Raw genomic sequence first — 20,696 nt, forward strand, 5'->3', positions numbered from 1 at the left:
ACCTAAACTAATTTGTTTGATAATCTGGTTTGGAAAGTGGAAACAAAAGCACCCTTACGCTTCGGCTCGACCGGATTCCGCCTGTGCTCACGAGGGTTCGGGGACGCACGCCACCCGCAAATCGCCGCCCTCTTTCGTATCGGCCAAGTATACTCACCGAGCCGACGGCTTGAACATAAACCAGCGATTGCCTCACGCCTCGGCCTGTTGCACTGCTCCAGGCGACGCCGATGTCGGTACGCCCTCATATTCTTCTATTTTCTAAATCAAATCTTCGAAAACATATGCTATCGTTGTTGTCCTTCTTCAGATCTTCGAGTACAATGGAAGCGCTTTGGTGGCGATGGTGGGGAAAGACTGTTTTGCTATTGCTAGTGATCGGCGCCTCGGAGTTCAGCTCCAAACCATCGCCACGGATTTCAGGAGGATTTATAAGATACATGACAAGCTATACATCGGTCTTTCCGGCCTCGCCACCGACGCACAGACCCTGTATGAAAAACCTTACTTTGTTGCTCTTCGGATTCGGGAATTGTTTTCTATTTTGTATTATAGTATCACATTTGTTCTTTCTCTTCGGGAATGTTAGGTATCAAAGGCTGGTCTTTCGACACAAGCTGTATCAGCTTCGTGAGGAGAGGGATATGAAACCGGAGACGTTTGCTAGTCTTGTATCTGCTCTACTATATGAGAAAAGGTATTATTAATGTTAAAGTAGTCCCAGATGGCGATTGACTGAGATCTCATTTGTTATAAAAAAGAAAACTGATTCTACACCATGGTGCTACAATGTTCTAGTTGTCTTTCAAGCAGAGTACTGACATAAGTAAAGATGAGTTTGCGAACTTTTGAATCCTATAATCTTTTAAAGTTTGTTTAATTAGTGAATCTCATGAAAGAGAGACCCTGAGCCACGTGGAAAGGAAGAACAATGAAACAATGATCAGTTCAAATAGTTTAACAAAGTTATAATTTAATCGTATTACTATAATGATTAATTCATCCTTTTTAAATAATTTGCTAGCCCATAAGTACTTTACTATTTATTAATCACTAATTTTAGTCTTATCAATCCATAATTAGTTATACTAGACAAATTATTCCAACTATGCGCTAGAACAAGAATTACTATGTGATTGATTAATACACATTAAATGTTTAATTTTAATTGCTCTATTTGTTATTAATCCATAATTAATACTTAATAATTTTTTGATTTGGCCAGTCAAATACTTGATCTAATTATTTCAATCAAACGATGATCATTCCTAATCATTGTTATAATTAATAAAAAGTCTATTTAATGTCTATGTAGACCTTAATTTTTTGTCATACTTATAAATTACTAACTAAAGCCTATTCAATCATATATGATAATTAACCTGATTAGTGAATCAAAACACTCATCAATGTTGTAATCATCATCCTCATCACAGTTATTAGCTCCATCCCAACTATTTGGGGCCACTTAATGAAGTATGAAATATAATACTTTTTAACCTAATAAGTTCACTTTAATAGCTGACTAAATTATTAATCTAAAAAAATACTCTAATAGTTAATATTTATCTAATTAAAAATTAATTAAACCTTAAGTGATTTTTAGCATATGCTAACATCCCTGTATAATTAATTTTTGTATATGCTGATATATCTACTAAATTCTATTATGATCCTTAGAGCTTGTGGTTGGAGTTGAAGTTAAGTTAAGCCATACAAATTGAGCTAAGTTTTTAAGCGGAGTTAAGTTATTTGTTTAGTAAAAAAGATAAGTTGTTGTAAGACAAAGTAGGTCAAGAAAATTGTTTGCTTTCATTTTGACTAACTTCATTTTGCTTAACATAAATAATATCATAATGCCTAATTAGGCATGAATTTTCATTGTTAAATTTCTTTAAATTTTTTCTAGTATTATTTTAATTAAAAAACTTATTAATAATTAAATGATTAATTAATTAGCACATTCTTAACTATTTTCATTTTTAATTAAATCTTAGTAATCATAATTAATGTTTTATTATGAGTAATTAAGTGGCTAATTAATTATCTCATGCTCAAGTATCAGAAGTATCTTAATTATTTTTTTGTAGTGAATTTTTTTTTAATTTTTTGAAATAAAATGATTTTTAAATTAGTACATGCTCAATTAGCCTAAATGGTATTATAATCTTAATTATTTTAATAAAATCCTAATTACCCCTTAACTATTTAAAATGAATAATCGAGTAATAAGTTTTAGTTCATTATATGTTTATTAGCAATTGTATAATTATCATAGTTAACTTGGCTTTTTAAGCTAATGCTTCAGCAAGCTTTAAGTCAAGCTTAGGATGAAGGAGAAACTTATCATAAGATAAGCTAGGTGCTCAAACACGAACAAATATTCCCTTTATTTCTCAATTCTTAACTGGTAGCCAGACAATTTAACATATTAAATGTACTGGCAACCGAAGAGTTTCTTTGATTTAAATAATTTGGATTAAGGAATATGAAGTTTAATGGGATTACGGCTTTTTGCTTGCATTACTTTCAAAACAGTTTTATGATCCATGTCCCGCTTCATCCTCCAACCTTGACAAACTTTTGGAGAAGTTTCATTATTTTTTTTATTTTCGAACTTAAGTGTATGATTCAGCATAATAGGATGGCAACAACTTTTTCCTGCATCCATGTTAGCTTCAAATGGACTATGTGCTATTGTTTGGCACAAAATCTCTGTCGTTTCTTCTTAGGCAATTTTTATAGAAAACACAAACTTAATATAAAGATTTATGTTGATGGCTTGGTGCTAAATAATCTTTGTTGGTATTAGAGTTGATGTGAAGTACCCTTTAGTGATTTGACGCTATTCCAATTTTGTTATAAGAGTGTTTTTGTCAAAATTAGCATCTAAACACATGGAATTTTTTTCCTTGGACTTTGTGCTGTCCATGGATTTTTACCTTTCTGGAAGTATTCTGACTGACAAAGTAAGTTTGTACATCATTGTAGAGGTCACACTAGTCAGAATATGGTGATAACTTTGGAACTCAATCTTGGACAAATATAACTGTCCTACTATACTTTTTGCCGTAACTTCTTTAGGAACTTGGGAAAAGGCCCAAAATGCTCATGTTCAATATATGCACACATTATTATTGTTATAAGTTATTACTTATAGAATGTTAACGTAATCAAATATTTTAGATTAGATAAGCTTCAATAAAGATGAATCAACATGCATTTTCCATTAATAATATATTTATTTTTATGTCATTACACATCTTTTTTGCATGACAACTTATTTGCCTTAATTTGTTTTTTCAAGTGCTAACTAATACTTGATTTTGAACTGCATGTATATTTTTAATGCCAAAGCTTTGTTGTGCCCGCTTGTGTGAAGCGCAGACCATGCAACCCATCTGGGCATTCTCCAACAAAAGTTAGGTCATGCACTTTTTGTTTAAGGCCCATTGGGTCTAGTAGATAGAGCATGGGCCAATTGCATAAGGATACACCCACACCCAAACTCACGCCCTCGTCCACATCTGCACTAGTCGCCTTGAATGGCTGTGTACAACGTTTTCCTTAATAACGTGATGTGGCATATTGGTTGCTTTAAATTCTTGATCCCTAACTTCAACACTGTATTGGATTTTTAGGGATTACATTCTCTTAAGCTAGTTTGGTTTTCACAATAACTTCCATGGCATGTCATTGTTTTGTTAGATCATTGTATATGGTACTAGTTTTTAGGTTATGATGAAATATTTTTTAGTAGAGGATGTTTGAAGATGGGCATCCATGGTTATAGTCATGGTGATAATCTTTTATTTTAAAAAAATTCCATGCACTTATATTTTTTGAATTTTCATTTCAAAAAGTTCCCCGTTAGGTTTTAAAAAAGGACTAGTATATTTTATATTTCCATTGGGTTATGGTAGTCTCACTCAACTCAAAACAGATAACACTCAATTGAAAATTAGAACGGTAAGGCCTTTGGTTTGCATTGTTCAACACAAGGTAGTCTAATCATCAGAATGCCATGAAGTATGAATATTATATTTTGACTATTTATTCATTACTATTTTAAGTTTTATAATTTTTTCCTATCCATGTTATGCTGATGGATGTAATTATAGATGGTTAATTTAGTATTTTCTTTTGCTCGGTGGTTGTGGAGGAGAGGGGTCTTTGGGCTTCCTTGTTATGGGAATCGTATACTGTCTTACAAAACAAATTTTATATTGTCAATATGATCATTTAAATTGTATCCTTGATTTTGTGCTATAAAAAATGCACTATAGGTAAGTCCACCATGGCTAAGGAAAAATTCAAATTACAGAGTGATAAAGAACAAAATGGCCAAATTTCAAAGTATCAGGATATTAAACGTTATATTGATAATTTCCATTCTCTTGTGCATATTTGTGCAACATATAGACATATGGTTGAACTTGAAAGAGACTTGAAATGGAAATGTCCAGGTTGAAAGTATTGGAGGATCAATCTTGATATGTTTATTTTGTTAAGATTCTTTATTTGATCTTAAACTGAACAAACCTTATTCACTTGATTGTTTGATGCACCAGACAGGATTATCTTGTTTTAAAACGTTGGGAGAGGCATTTAGATGGTCATTTCATGACTCACAATCCCTAGTGGTGGGGTAGTTTAGGTTTTATAAAAATAAATCATAAATTCAAACCTAGTTCACTCATTAGTTTTTGTGTTATGCGAGTGCAAATATAAAATAAAAGAGAGTCAATGAGCAATTAAAAGTACAAGTGAAGATCCACTAATGTATGTTTAAGTGATTAAGCACTAACCACCTTTGTCCAAGCCCTAGCATAGCTTACCTTGTATTTTAATTTATTCCGTCCATCGCTGAAGCTTGCTGAGAATTGCTTAGAAACTCTTTGCAAAATGTATATGGATGGCACTAAATATCTCAATGGGCTAAAATACGTAAGGAAGAACATTTGTGGTTTAAGAGTAACGGAAAAGAATGAACACTTGATGTTCTTGAAGGATTTACAATAAAGTCACTATTAGTTATTTTTACTGTCTGAAAATTGTTGAGTTTATTCAGACTTGAGGGATAGAAGGAAGTATCCAAGATAACACTCCCAAATTCTAAAAAAATCTATTATCTATTTGTGGCTTATGTATACACTTGTATTGCATGTATAAATTCTTTCTTGATTCGAAAATAGGTGTTTGGTATTTGTTAATTTAATTTATGTATGTTTTATTCAAAAAAATTTTCAAGTCATATCTTGTGCGTATGTATAGGTGCGTGCACACTCATGTGCATGCTAAGAAAATAAGATTTGAAAGCAGTTTTTAAGTGTCATGCATTCTTAAATTAAGTGACTTATTTTTAGTAAAACATTTATAAAAGTCTACAGGGTTTGCAAATGCAAACCAGTAAAGTCTTCCAGCTTTATTTGTAGTTTTCTTTGCTTTCCAGACATGGTTGATACTATCCTATGTTTTTTTATTGATTATTTCCCATCATAATTAAACCAAACATAAATAATATCATAAAAATCTGTTTGTTGTTGTTAAAATAAGTTAGAGATCCAAATTGAATATTGGAATCAACTATCCCTTCCGCTTTTAGGATAACAGATCTATATAAAGATTCAAATGACGTGTTGTGTAAATAACATCCCACTGAATGAAAATATGGAAATAGCTTGAGGGTAATTTCATTTCAACTATGCAATTATGTAAACATATAAGTACTCCTACAATCATGTTGTAAATTACACTTCTCGAACAATATTAGAATTTGTCACAATTTCGCATTATTATTTCAACTCATCACAACGTCCTTTATAAGTATCATCACTATCATATATTATCATCACCATATCATCTCTCTCTCTCTCTCACACACACACACACACACACACACAAATATATAATTTAATAAGTTAACAACCTTAAAAATACATAATACTTTCTTTTTGGCATCATGAATTACTAAAAGCATATTTACACCAAACTACGAAGCTTGTACTTGACATCATTAAAGCTAAAACATGCTACATAAAAAATAAAGTGTTATAAACCATCCATATATTCACAATTTAATTTTGAAAGTCTAAATGAAAAATTTTCTAAATGAATACGACTGCAAATTGATAACAAAGACATGTTTTAGACATAAATACTATGACCGTTGGATCTTGACGAGTGCACCGGTTTTTAAATTGAGTAGATAAAATATCTCATCTTGTTTGTCTCAATATGAGACAATGTTGCATAATGTCAATTTAAATGATTTTCAAAGGAATCTAATCCTTCATTATGCTGATTTATGTATGCACTTTGTTGTACAATCCATTTGGTGAGGTTGACCATCTTAGCGATGGGTTTGGTGTAACCAAGCTGAAACCATTGCTGCTGTTGAAAAGAGGAGTCACATTAGTAACGACCAACACTTCTTCACATGGCTGGTGTAACGGAGATAAAATTATTGTTGGGCTTATAGTGAGTGATTGCTATATAGAGCATCATCATTTTTATTGTCTTTTTCATTCATTTTATTACATTCACTAACCATTGTGGGAGCCATTGAGTTGTAATGTGAAGCTTCTGGAAATCTCACAAGATGTGCACTAGGCTAAGGTTAAGAGATTTTTTTAAATCGAGAGATTTAAGGTAGCAGTAGTTCGCATGATGCAAAATAATATATCAACAAGATTGAAATTGGCTGTGGTACGCTTATGTGGCTAAAGTGAGGAGTAAACTTGGAATGGTCCCCATTTTAGAAGAGGATATGTAATAGGCTTTGTCAGAGAAGCGTGATAGATATGATGGTTCATTAAAATCCTATGCAATGTGTTGTTGATCTACTTCTATTTGAAGCTTTTCTTGGAAAACTGAATAGCTCACACGTAAGAGATTTCACATTTAATGTGATAAATTTACAATATCATCAAATATTATACTCAATTCACGGTTATATGCATAAGAAGCTAGAATGTAATGATGAAAACTAAAAGATAGGTTGTTGTATCATTGCCTATTATGGTTAGATTTTGTGATGATAGAGCCACTGATAATATATTCAAGGCTGGTGCCTTGAAATAAACAAAATATGTTGGTGCCTTAGTCAATATTTGGCAATAATGATTGTGTGATTTAACGAATTTCCTTTTAGATGGTTTTAGATGTTTCCTTTTTCAATAGATTATGGAAATGTCCATGTAAGATGAATGAATGGAGGACTCACCACTCTGAGAGAATATATTCGTTATGCTCTTTGAAAACTTAGCAACATAGGTATTGAAGGGTCATGTGGATGTAAGTGTAGGAATGTAGATCATGAGATCTATTAAGGCTTTTGTTCTTATAAGGGATTTGGGCTATTTAGGATGTAAATATAATGAAAAGTAGTGAATGATGGGTATGAACAATGAAGAACTATTGCAAGGTGAGAAAGGTAAGGAGAGAAGCGTTTTGAGAATGTGAGTAAAGATGTGGTGTAAGAAGTTAGTTTTGTGTTCAAAAGTGAAAAAATTGAGATTTTTTTTTCTATGATTGAGTTTGAGGGCTTTAATAAGCCCTTGGAAACCTAAGGTTGCTATTCTCGCGATCTGAAGTTCTATGGGAATTGAAAAGTTAAGGGTTAAGGATTTCATCCCTTGAATTGTATCTTTACTTTAAAAACATGAGCCTAGGCTATATACTGGCATGTATGGATAACTCATGCTACAGAATCAATTATTTTATTGGATTTACGATATGATCATAATATAAAACCTAAAATTAAGTAGCTATAAGCATATAAATATATTTAATTAGAATAATATAAATTAATTGTTATAGGTTAGAAGAATAATTATATTAAATGTCAAAATTCCTTCACATTACATGTGTCATGAAATCATTAAGTATTTGAATCTAATATGCTTATCTTCTAATGTCACATATTTGCTAAAGGCTTAGTAAAGATGTTATAGAGTTGATTTTCTGCCTTATTAAGCTCCTTTTAAATGTCTTATTTACTGTATCGATCTTTAGTTAAATACATCTAAATTCAGTATGCTTAGTTTTAGAATGTTGAATAGGATTTTTTTTTTTAAATTTGATTGCATTAATGTTGTCATATTTGATAGGTATATTTTTTAGGTGAATACCTTAGTCTTCAGTTTTTTTTTACAGTCATAGTATTTGGCAAGAAAAATCTTTATAATAGTATACTTAATTTCTATAGTTAATAAATTGACAATTTTATGTTTCACTTGATTAAGAAATTAATGATTGGTTAAGAACTAATAAATTTTTGCATTGCTTTTTCGATGTATCTTGCATTCAACAAATGCCACATTAGATAACCCAGGTGATTCAAAATGTTCATTGGATACCACAAACTTGATTTTGTCCCCATGATATGGTATAATATAACTCATTTTTGCGGAGTCAAAATCTATAGAACTAGTATGAAAGCATGCATGCATTCATATATTGAATCTAATATCATTTTTTCCAGTAGTAAGGAATGTCAAAGATTCAATTTCAGTCATTTTTATATAAAGTTTAAAATCTACTAATTTACCTTTTTCATCTTTATTTAGATTAATTGAGGGGCTTATGGGGGTTGAATCTCCATGAATTTTTCATTTTTAATTTTATTTATCTCAATCTCAAACCTCTTAATGAGTGCCCCCGTGCACTTAATTTGATAAATGAAGATGTTGTTTTCCTTTTGCTCAAAGAAGATTTGAGCTCACAAGTTATACTCTGTTTGAATGACTTATTCGTTTGGCTAACTTATGGCTAAAAAAATAGTCCATGATGCCAAAAAAAATATCATTTACAATATACATTTAAATGAGCAAGATATTCTAACCTATTTTTTTGAAGCGAAAGTGGCATCAACATTTTCTTTGTTAAATTGATATTTTAATTGAAAAGGTACTTAGCAGATCTTATCAAGCTCTAGGTGTTTGGTTTTGTTCTTTTAATGCTTATTTTTAATTTAGATACATAATTAAGATGATCAATATGGATGATAAAAGTCCTCAAAGTTAACTTATATTCATCTATAAAATTATAATAAAACCATAAAAAAGTCTTTACATCAATTTGTAATAATTAGATACTTTTATAACAAGTAAATGGTGATTAAAGACTATTTTTACTTAAATATTACTACTAGAACACAGGTTTTCTCAAGATATATACCTTCGTTTCGATCAAATTCCTTAACTATAAGCCTAGCCTTTTTTCTAACCATTAACCCTTAATCATACAAATTAGTTTCGATCATCTTGCATTGCCACCTTCTAAAGTTTCCCGAATAATCCATCATATATTCCATTCGATTCTATTTTTCAAATGGCCATCTTCTAAATTTTTTCGAATAATGCATCCTATATGCCTTTGATTCTATCTTTGGAATAAATATTTAGTGATCAGACATATTTCTCAAATGTCTTCTATTTTTAACTCCTTATGATATATCTAAAATTAAATCCATTAGTTGTCTTCTTGAATATCTCCATTATGTTGGATGTTTGGAGGTGAACAATTCATCATTATTATCACAATTTTTATCCATCTTATCATGTTGATTTTATGAATAATTTATTTTGAGGCACAAGGTTTCTTAAATTATCAACTTCATTATCTGGAGGACTTTTTATCTAGTTTCAATTCTAAACGCACGAATAAATTTTTTAACAACTAGCGCTCGCACGTTGAAAACCATGTAAGCTTTCTAGAAGTGATTAACCAAATAAGATAATGTCATTCAATTGATATCAATTTTTTGAAATGATTATTTTCATTATTCAATATAAAATGCTTTCATCCAATTACAGGAAAATGCTGAATATTAGACTGTTATCCTTTTATTCGTGGTCTTTCTATGGCTATATAAAAAAATATCTTAAAAAATAACAAGCAATGTTTATAGCTCTCTAATATATATATATATATATATTATATATTATATATTATATATTATATATAAGCTATAAACATTGCTTATATATATATATATATATATATATATATATATATATATATATATATGGTAGACTACTCATTTATCTTATAGATCTAGCAATTATTATTAGGGTTCTATTATTTCTTTTTACTATCTTATTATTGTGTTGAGGGTTATCATATGAGAAATTACGTTTAATGCCCACTTCATCACAAAAACTTATAAAATAAATAGCACTATCAAATTCTCTTACGTGATTTCTTAGAGTTATAAAATCAAGCATCCTCTCATCTCTTTGTACCATCTAGCAAATTTAGCAAAATCATGAAAGGTTCATTCTTAAATGCTGAAATATCGCCGAAGTATATGTAGAATAATAGTCTACAATCCAATGCTGCTTACCATTTGAGCTCTTAATACTACTTTGTACAAAAAACTCCCTGCATAATAATTTTAGGAGTCTAGATGTGGACGCTAGGTTCTTACTCTTAGAAGGTGTTGTTTTCTGCTTACCCTTTTGTTGAGCAGCACAAAATTAGTATTTCCTTAAAAGAAGTAAGCTTTGATAAACTATTAAGTCACTTCTAGATAGCTTTTTAAGGTTGTGCATGCTGGCTTGACACTGCCTTCTATGCTAAAATCAGGAGTCATCATCTTGTGATTTTAATCATTTCAATGCATGGACACACAAGTCGTTAATATGAAGTAAATGTTACCATGCATGTGTCTTATATGATTTTAGTTGCCAATTGGGTTCAAGATACCGTAATAAATGTTATTTCATATCTTTTATCACATAGCTAACTGATTCTCAACAAAATATGCTTGAAGCCATCAATCAGTAGGACATTTTTTATGGTGGACAAACTTTGCTTACTGACATTGTTGTTTCCTTTAATTTTCTTCTTTACATTATCATCAGATGTGCCATATCCTCCATCCCTTAGATCCAATTATGTAAACTTTGATTGATCTCCAGTTCTTTGCTTCAAATATCTTGTGTACAACTACCACACACTTTTACCAATCAAACTATGGTGAAATACCCATCTAAAAGAATATTTAACTTTGACTTTTGACATACACACCTAGTTGGGTCCCTTGATATTACCAAACATATGTATTTTAGTTGTCATATGCGGAAGTTATTTCGATACCTAAATAAAATTTGTTCTAGAACTAACTTGTTCTTTTCAAATAGAGCACACATAGGATACATGTATAATCTTATGATAGATAGTAAATTATTGTGGCTATAGGAATGACATGCTTAAATGATCTATAAATATTTCTATGTGCATGGTGTGGGTTAATATCAAGTAAATGTTATAATGCATGTCCTATAAGATTTTAGTTGCCAATTAGCTTCAAAAAGCCGTGTAAATAATAAATGTTATTTTATATCTTTTATCACATAGCTAACTAATACTCTACAAATTATGCTTGAATCCATCTATCAGTAGGAAATTTTTTTATGGTGGAAAAAGTTTTTACTGACATTGTTGTTTCCTTTAATTTTCTTCTTTATCTTATCATCAAATGTGACATATCCTCCATCCCTTAGTTCCTATTACGTAAACTCTGAATCATCTCTAGTTATTTGCTTTGAATATTTTTTGTCCAACTACCTCACACATTGACGAATCATACTATGGAGAAATACCCATCTAAAAGAATATTTAACTTTGACTTTTGACATATGAACCTAGTTGCGTCCCTGGATATTACCACCATAAGTATTTTAGTTGTTATATACGAAAGTTATTTAGGTACCTAAATAAAATTTGTTCTAGAACTAACTTGCTCTTTTCAAATAGAGCACAAATAGGATACATGCCTAGTCATATGATAGTAATTTATTGTGGCTATAGGGATGACATTTTTAAAAGATCTATAAGTATTTCTATGTGCATGGTGGTTAGCATGCTATGTAGAAATGAATTGTGAAGTACTCATGCGAGGAAGCAAGTTCTAGTTTAGCTTTGAACAAAATTAACTCTCATTCATGAATTGTACATAAACTAAAATTTCATTGGAAATATGCATTTTGAACTGTAAGCATGTCACATTCATTTTTTGTATCATTCAATGATTCTCTTGACAGACAATTTTTTTCTTAAACCATTATATATATATTTTTCAGATTACAAGATTCATGAATTTTTAAGTTCAAAATTGCATACCTTACCTTGGAGCAAGTAAAAAATGTTGCCTCTAACCTTTAGGCAAGTGCTTGCCGCTCCCTTTTTTTTACTTGCTTGGTGATGATAAACTCACATAAGAATTTATCCGTGTTGTCTTTGTGATTTAATTTTTTTCCCTTATTTTCTCTTTTGTATACCAAACACTCCCACAGGTTTATCGCAACTTTTTTCATCATAGAAGATAATTGCTCTTTCTTCTTGTCTCTGATGTTAGAACCTTTCTTTGGCATTTTGAGGTCATAGGAAATTTCCTCCCTTGTCACTTTCTTCCTTCTCTTTTTCTTTCTCATTAAAGTGTTGAATTACTTTGTGTGAGACCAGAGCATGCTGCTCTTATGTCTCTCGAGTCATTCATCGTTGTGCCTCTTCTCAAGTTTTTGTTTGTGCTCACTTAAAAATTCTATAAACAAATCTAAAGAAGTATATAATTTATCGGCCTCAATAGTGGTCGTGGTCTTGAAATCTATTTCTTACATAAACTCTTGGGTACTTTGCTGACAAGCCCTTACCTCGTACCTTCCCAAGAAATTGCATTCTATTAACCTAGAAAATATATTTGATATGCTACCCACAAATTTGTAGTGAAATAACTCGTACTCATGTAAAAGCAAGCTGATTCTCGATTCTCTCATTTATTTTGCACTTTCATAAGTTCCAATGAGCTTGTCCCAAGTTTTCTTGCCTTAGCATTGAAAGCCTGAGATAATCAGTCAGCCTTGCATTGAGTTGAGTGAGTTCTATCTTTTTGCAAGTCCATTTATCAATTTACTTCACAATGATGACTCCATTTGCACTCTTGAAAGGAGTCTTATAGCAAGTTTAGTTGCCATTCGAAAACACAAGTGGAATGCAGTTAGAGTAATGAGCAATTAAACGCACAAGTATAGAGGAAAATTTGATTTTTTGCCGTTCAACATCACTAGTATTCAAGTTAGCAGAGTAGCCTTTTATAGCATCCTTCATTTCCTTGTACTGATAAAGGTGAAATTTCACATTTTCTTTTATTGCTGGAAGGGCACTTTCCAAATCTTCTCGAAGGCTTGCAAATCTATTATTGAAAATAGAAGATTACATCACATAAATTCAGAAAATGTAGGATACTATCCAAACTTAATGTGGTTTGAAATAAGAAAAAAAAGCACGAGGCTATAGAGAAACGGAAGAATGAATGCTGGAGTTTCTTACATGATTGCCCGGTCAAAGTACTTCTAGCGATTTTTAATGTTTGAAAAAAGGAGATTGTATATAGAATTAAAAGAAGTTGGAAAGACTGCTCTTATCTCAAAGATCAATAGAAAAAGTAAAACTATTTGGTAGCAAAACAACTTCTTGTTGCTCTTTGTCACAATCAATGCATGACACTTTTGGGCCCTATGTGTTGGTCTACTCTGCTTGAAGATTAATATTTTTTGCTAGCAAAGCAACTTCTTGTTGCTCTTTGTCACAATCTATGCAATGAGGCTTTTGGGTCCTATGCGTCGGTCTACTCTGCTTGAAGATTAATATTTTTGAAACTAACGAACATTTGGGTTATTGGGCTGACCTTTTTCTTGGTTTAGAAGTCCTAGGGAAGGCTGCATCCATTTGCTAATTTAATCTTTACATGGCTTTTTAAAGTCTAAGAATATTATACATACATACACACTTACATAACACACACACACACACACACATACATATATGATGTCGTCGACAACGGCAACGGGCTCTGTTAGGGTTTCGCCCGATGGTGATTCACGACGGTGAATATATCGGTTTCTCTCCTCTCAGACGACGACGATTTAACGCACGCGTTGCTCTCAGTCGACGACGCTCGCTCGCTGTTGTGTCTCCAGTCGGCGAAGTCTGATTGCTCCTTACCCGTAGAAGACGACGTCTGACCGCTCTTTCGCACGTCGTCTCCTATCCTGACGACGCGCCCGTCTCTCTCTTGCCTGACAAACGTTTTCTTCTTGTTGTGCGCTCGAAGTCCTCATTTTTTTGTCGCGGCTTTGCCGCGGTTGCCAAAGCCGCTTGAATATTACCGTGGTCATCTTACCTGTGGAGATGACCTCGACGCTCCGTCCCTATGCTACTGTATTTGTCGACGACTTCCCAATTCCGACTCGTGCCCCTCTTTCAGGTTCAGAGTCTGGTTTTGGTATCGGCAAGTCTTGCAATGTTCCACAGTCCTTCCACGAGCCTCTTGAAGGTAGTGGTGATTACACTTTCATTAAAAAACTTGGTAAAAAAATGGGAAGCATGCTATTTTTCTCACCGAGGTTGAAACCAGTACTCTTGCGTCTTCTTAGTGTTTTGCTATCGTGGGAAAATTCCTTTATGGTCACCCAAAATTTGAGATCATTCGGAAATATTTTGATGCTATGAAGCCATTGAGCAATTGAAATATTGACTTACTTGTCGACAAACATATACTCATTCAGTTATCTCACGATGCGGATTACACTCGTACTTTTTCTCGTAAAGTTATCAAGATCGACAACCATTTTATGAAAATCCTGAAGTGGACTGTCGATTTTGATCCTAAAGCGAAGTCTCCAATCATTCCTAGTTAAATAAAGTTTTCGAGGTTAAAACTACTTCTGTTCAATTTGAATATTCTCTACTCCTTAGCACTGCTTACGGTAAGCCTCTCAAGGTTGATGGTCCCATGCTTGCTGTCACCAGACCTTCTGTGAATTGTGTGTTAGTTGAGAGATATATCACTTAACCAGCTCCGGATGAGGTATGGATTGAAACCACTCGCAACGGGTATTGACAAGAGGTTGAAATAGAAACACGCCCTCCTTATTGCTCTAATTATAGTATGTTTGACCACAGTTCTACCATCTGCTATCGCTTACATCCTCATCTACGGCCGAATATTGCTAAAGATCAACAACACGTTCAAAAATCTTTTCATACTGGATTGGGGGTATACGTCTTGCCACCTACCATTCATGCCGAGAAGGTGCAACCCGACCCTCTTTCCAACACTGCAGTTTCTGATGAAGAACACTATACCCAAGTCGTTCTATCCATGGATGCTCCTGTTTTTGAACACTCTATTCCAGCTGCTGGTTTGGAGCATGGTACTTTGGGGTCCCATGAAGTATCTCTCCATAGTACAAGTACATATCCAAACGTATCTATACTAATTGTTATTGAAGAAAACTCACTTACATGCTAAAACACACGAGATTGCTTCTTTGATTTAATAAAAGATCAGCTGATATAATAAGTTGTTGTTTCTAAAGTTCAGCAACCTACACATGTCCGACATACTTTAGACTAATCTACTGATCAAGTGAGTGAGTCTTCGGATGAGGAATGACATGTCTATTCCAGGAGGAAGAAGAAGAATTGAGGCCGACTCGAGCCCAGGAACTTATTGGACGATACATTTTTTACTACTGACAATGACACTCATCTTACCAATTTGTTAGCTGGCTTCTTTCCTAGAACTAGAAGCATATACAAAGCAAAATTGGGTCACTCTCTAGCTACCTGATATTATGTGTTTTGACACTTTTTCTTTTTTGTCTTTCATGTATTTTTCTGTATTTTTCTTTTTTTGGAATCATTTGCAGTTGATGTTTTATTGTGTGGGTAAGGTGTCATGCTTGGGCCCTATCACACAATCTATCAGTATCATTTTTTCTTTTTAATATACTAGCCCTCGGGCTTTCTAAAAAAAAATGATGCAGTAATAGGTTAGAGAACTTATGGCGTTCGCTAGAATTTCGCTCGGCGATTCCCTGTGTTGATTCTTCAGTTTCACTACATCAATTTCGTTGTGCCCGACGACGAATAGTTTTGCGCCAATCAGTTTCGTCGTACTTGACGACGAAGGGTTTTTCTTTTTTCGACTTTCGAACATCATCTCCTCTTCTTGACGCATTCATGCTATTGATTCGTCCTGCTCGACATCAAAGTGCTTCTACCGAGCCTCTCTCGCACGGCAACAAATTTACTTGCCGAGCCTCTCTCGCAACCTTGGTCTTCGCATCCTTGGGTTGCAGATTGACGCGACTCGCCACGCTGCTCTAGACTCAGACCCTGTCTTGCCTGGTGGTGATGACCTCGACGCTCTGTTCTTATGCCACTGCACTTGCAGGTAACAATCCTACTCGTGCCCCTAATTCAGGTTCAAAGCCTGGTTTTGGTATCGGTAAGCCCTGCATTGTTCCACAATCTTTCAACGAGGCTCTTGATGGTGGTGGTGATCAAACTTTTATTAAAAAACTTAGTTAAAAAAATGGAAAACCTGCTCTTTTTCTCTGTGAAGTTGAAATCGGTACTCTTGCGTCTTCTTGGCGTTTTGCTCTTGTGGGGAAATTCCTTTATGATCATCGCGTCTTCTTGGCGTTTTGCTCTTGTGGGAAAATTCTTTTATGATCACCCTAAATATGAAATCATTTGGAAATATTTTGATGCTATGAAGCTATCAGATAGTTAGAATATTGACTTAATTAACGATCGACATATACTTATTTATTTATCTTACGATGCAAATTCATATTTTTTCTCGAAAGGTAATCAATATTGACAACCGTTTTATGAAAATCTTGAAGTGGATTGTCGGTTTTGATCCAAAATCGGAGTTTCCTATCATTTCTATTTGGATAATGCTTCTGGGGTTAAAACTAGACCTGTTCAACTTTGAAATTCTCTACTCCTTAACAACTGCTTACGGTAAGTCTCTCAAGGTTGATAGTCCTATGCTTGTTGTCACAAGACCCCTGTGACTTGTGTGCTAGTTGAAAGATATATCACCCAACCAGCTCCAGATGAGGTATGAATTAGATTCACTCACAACGGTTATGGACAAAATGTTGAAATAGAACCACACCCTCCTTACTGCTTTCATTGTAATATGTTTGACCACAATTATACTATTTGCTATCACTTGCATCATCATTTAAGGTTGGATATTGCTAAAGATAAACAACATGTTCAAAAATCTATTCATGTTGAATTACTGCTTTCATTGTAATATGTTTAACCGCAGTTCTACTATTTGCTATTGCTTACATCTTCATTTAAGGCTGGATATTGCTAAAGATAAGCAACATGTTCAAAATTCTATGCATGCTGAATTGGGGGTGGACGTCTTGCCACCTACCATCTCTACTGAGGAGGTGCAACCGACCTGCTTTCCAACACCGCGTATACCCCTGCTCTTCTGACTGACGCTGTTCTTGATGGAAAATCTTCTGATGACCCTTTTATTCAAACCTTTGTTGTCTCAGATGAAGAACATCATACCCAAGCCGTTCTACCCTTGGAGGCTCATGCTTTTGAACACTCTCTTTCACTTTTTGGATTGGAGCATGGTACTCTGGAGTCTCTTGAAACATCTCCCCATACTATTAGTGCTGATCCAAACATGTCTCTACCACTCATTGTTTATGAAGAATGCTCAATTACATGCCAAGACACACGAGAGTGCTCTTTTGATCCAATAAAAGTTCAGCTATTACAACAAGTAGATGCTTCCGATGTTCAACAACCTACACATGTCCGACATACTTCGACATTTAGACCAATCCACTGATCAGATGAGCCAGTCTTCAGATGAGGAGTGACAGGTTTATTTCAGGAGGAAGAAGAAGAATGGTGGCCGACTCGAGCCCATAAATTTATTGAACGACATATTGGTTACTACTGACAATGACACTCCTCTTACCAATTTTTTAGCTGGCTCTTTTCTTAGAACTAGAGGCAGAGACAGGGCAAAATTAAGTCGCTCTCTAGCTACCTGATACTACGTGTTTTGACGCTTTTGATTTTTGGGCTTTCAGCTATTATTTTGTATTTTCTTTTTTTTTTTTTGGAACCATTTGCATATGATGGTTACCGTGTTGGTAGGGTGCCATACTTGGGTCCTCTTATACAATCTGTATGTATCTTTCTTTTTTTCTAATATATTAGCCCTTGGGCTTTCTCAATAAATATATATATATATATATATATATATATATGATGCAACTGAATAGATTAGGATTTCAAAGTAGTTTTTATGTGTTTGTGTGTTGATAATATAGACGACATACTTTTGTCATAGATGCAATGACAATGCAAATAAAAAGCATCAATTATTTATTCGAGCTCGAGTTATTTGTTATCCACAAGATGCGAATGTAGAGCTAAATTGAGTATTGATGAGCTTTAAAGCTTTTTTATGTTTTATTGTCACACTTTGGTCAATTATAAGTAAAATCACAAAATTATGTTTATTATCATCAAAGTTAAAGTTAGAGGTCCAAATAGGTTCATGAGGTAATACCGAAGTTAACCTAAACCACGACCCCAAACACGACTAATTTTATTATTGAAAGTGAAAGACAAGTACAATGACACTCCTTAACCAGTGAGGGTATAAAAAACAGCCAACATGAGTGAATAGACAATAAACAAACAATTAAACAGTAAAAGGAAAGCGTAAATGCAGGAATTAGACTAAGCACATGTAAGAAAAAGTCCTGTATTGTGTCGGCAGGCGGTCGAGACGTCACCGGGGCTGTTGATGAAGGGTTGGCAGCGGTTGGGTGGATGTCAGAGTGACCGATGGTGACAGGGGCTGTGCTGTGAAAACTTGGATGGTCCGACGGGCTTCGGTAGGTGGTGCTGGAGAGTTTAACAGTGATTGGATGAGAGCTGCGGAGGGCTGCGACCTACTTGGAGGAGTGCAGGGAGAAGGGGCTGTGTCTGGGGGGAGCCGGGATGGACTAGGGCCTGCGGGATGAAGTGTGGTGGCAGTCGGACAGCCGGCTGGAGAAGCGGAGAGTGTGGCAGCGGAGGAGGATGACGTCGAGAGGAGGGGAGGGAGCGGAGATACACACCCCCTTGGCGGGATACAATAGTAGCACCACACTTCCAAATGTTACGTCACCAAAAAGCCCCTTAGACCTTAGAAATAACATTTATAAATAGGGAGGAGGGGAGACAACCTTGGAAGGAAGGAGGAGAAGAAATGGAAAGGGTTTGAAGGGGCAAGCAATAGCTAGGAGGTGGAGGGCGTGTGACAATGGCTAGGAGGCATGGTATTAGGGCACGGGGGGGAGTTGATCGTGAGAGATGAGCCGGGCGGCTTAATCAATTGCAGAAGATGAGCTGGGGGAAAAGAATTACACATCTTTTTAATAGCGTTGGACTGGTCCTATTGGCCGGACCGGTCCCTTTCTTGTCATGCCTGGTTGACGGGCGTGAGAAGCCCTGCATCATGGGATTGATGTTTATTCTTTTTGGGGTTAGCATGATAATTTTTGGTCAAAAGGTTTGATTTTACATGTTGAAATTTAAATGAAATAAGAAAAATAATTTGACTGATGGTAAAACATGATTATGTTTTACAATTATGTGAAGTAAAATGATTAAACATTTTCATTTTTTTCAACTGTATTCATTTAGGTTTGCCTTTAGTCTCCAGTTATTTATATAAGGTCCCATGAATTTTTTTCTTTTTTAATTGAATTTAAAAACTTTATTTATAACAGTATAACGTAGGCCTTCCAGCATGTTAGTTTAAGCACCTAGACCAAAGCAAAGTGGGTGAATTGTAATTCTTTGTTCAGATATTCTAGTTCATATAATATAGTTGCTATCCTGTTGTTGATTACTGTTTTGTAGTTGTGTGGAGAGCATAAAGTAACAGACCTTAGGGTTTATTTTCTAGTTCATATTGTATGGTTGCTATCCTGTTGTTGAATTGTTTCCTTTTTATCCAAAATCTGCTGTTTCAGGGGCCCGACTTGGGCAAGGGTGGCTAGTGAAATAGAGTGGCAAATAGCTATGGCTCTTGGTTGCTTGCTTTTGCTTTTCATTAATGGCTGCGATCATTTCTTTTATTTTAATTAGAAACACCTTTTTATGTTTAAACACTTAACTATTCATTCATTAATGGTAGAGTTGTTAATTCATTTTTACTATTGTAGATTTGGCCCATATTTTTGCCAACCAGTAATTGCGGGATTGGGAGATGACAACAAACCTTTCATTTGCACAATGGATTCCATTGGTGCCAAGTATGCCTTCCTACCAAGCTTTTAAATTGCCAAGTCATGCTGCAAAATTGTGTTATTTAGTAAAGCTTATTCTTCTTTCATTTTTTAATTAATTTAAAGCTTGTTAGCCTTTGCCATTGTGTTTGATATTGTCCTGCTTCTTTTGTTGGGCATATCATGATTTACTTTGCTGAGATAATATTATGCTATATATGTTGAACACTTTGAAGTGAAAAAGAGTTGAAATCATTTTATTCACTCAAAGCATCGGAATGTGTACTTTATAGTTCCAACTTGTTGAAAGCTGCTGCAAATGAAAAACTTCAGGATACTATAAAGACAATAAGAGGTTATAAACCTTAGCAGGGCAGTAAAGGAGAACAACTGAATCAATTTTTATCAGTTCTGGATAACGAGTTGTATCTAAGCTCATGTTCTTGCTCTCACCGATTTCTTTTTTGCATTGGCCAAGTTATTTGTTAAATATCAGAGTTAAGGACAATTTAACTGGCTCATTATTTTGTTTTATTTCAAGGAAAAAAATAGCAACTTTTCTGTTCA

The 20,696-nt window shown here is 34.0% G+C and overlaps 1 protein-coding gene across 1 annotated transcript in view; it reads left to right on the plus strand.

Moving 5' to 3' along the window:
* The window catches only part of LOC110019633 (proteasome subunit beta type-3), a 32,454-nt gene continuing 11,758 nt past the window's right edge, over positions 1-20,696 (plus strand). Inside the window, exons 1-4 of the mRNA XM_020717375.1 lie at positions 1-236; positions 311-492; positions 590-697; positions 20,067-20,156. Of these exons, the coding sequence (XP_020573034.1) occupies positions 231-236; positions 311-492; positions 590-697; positions 20,067-20,156 (386 nt within the window). The 5' untranslated portion in view covers positions 1-230. The remainder of the gene's footprint in view (positions 237-310; positions 493-589; positions 698-20,066; positions 20,157-20,696) is intronic.

The sequence above is a fragment of the Phalaenopsis equestris genome, unplaced genomic scaffold (genome assembly GCF_001263595.1).
Source record: "Phalaenopsis equestris unplaced genomic scaffold, ASM126359v1 Scaffold000065, whole genome shotgun sequence".
Taxonomy (NCBI): domain Eukaryota; kingdom Viridiplantae; phylum Streptophyta; class Magnoliopsida; order Asparagales; family Orchidaceae; genus Phalaenopsis; species Phalaenopsis equestris.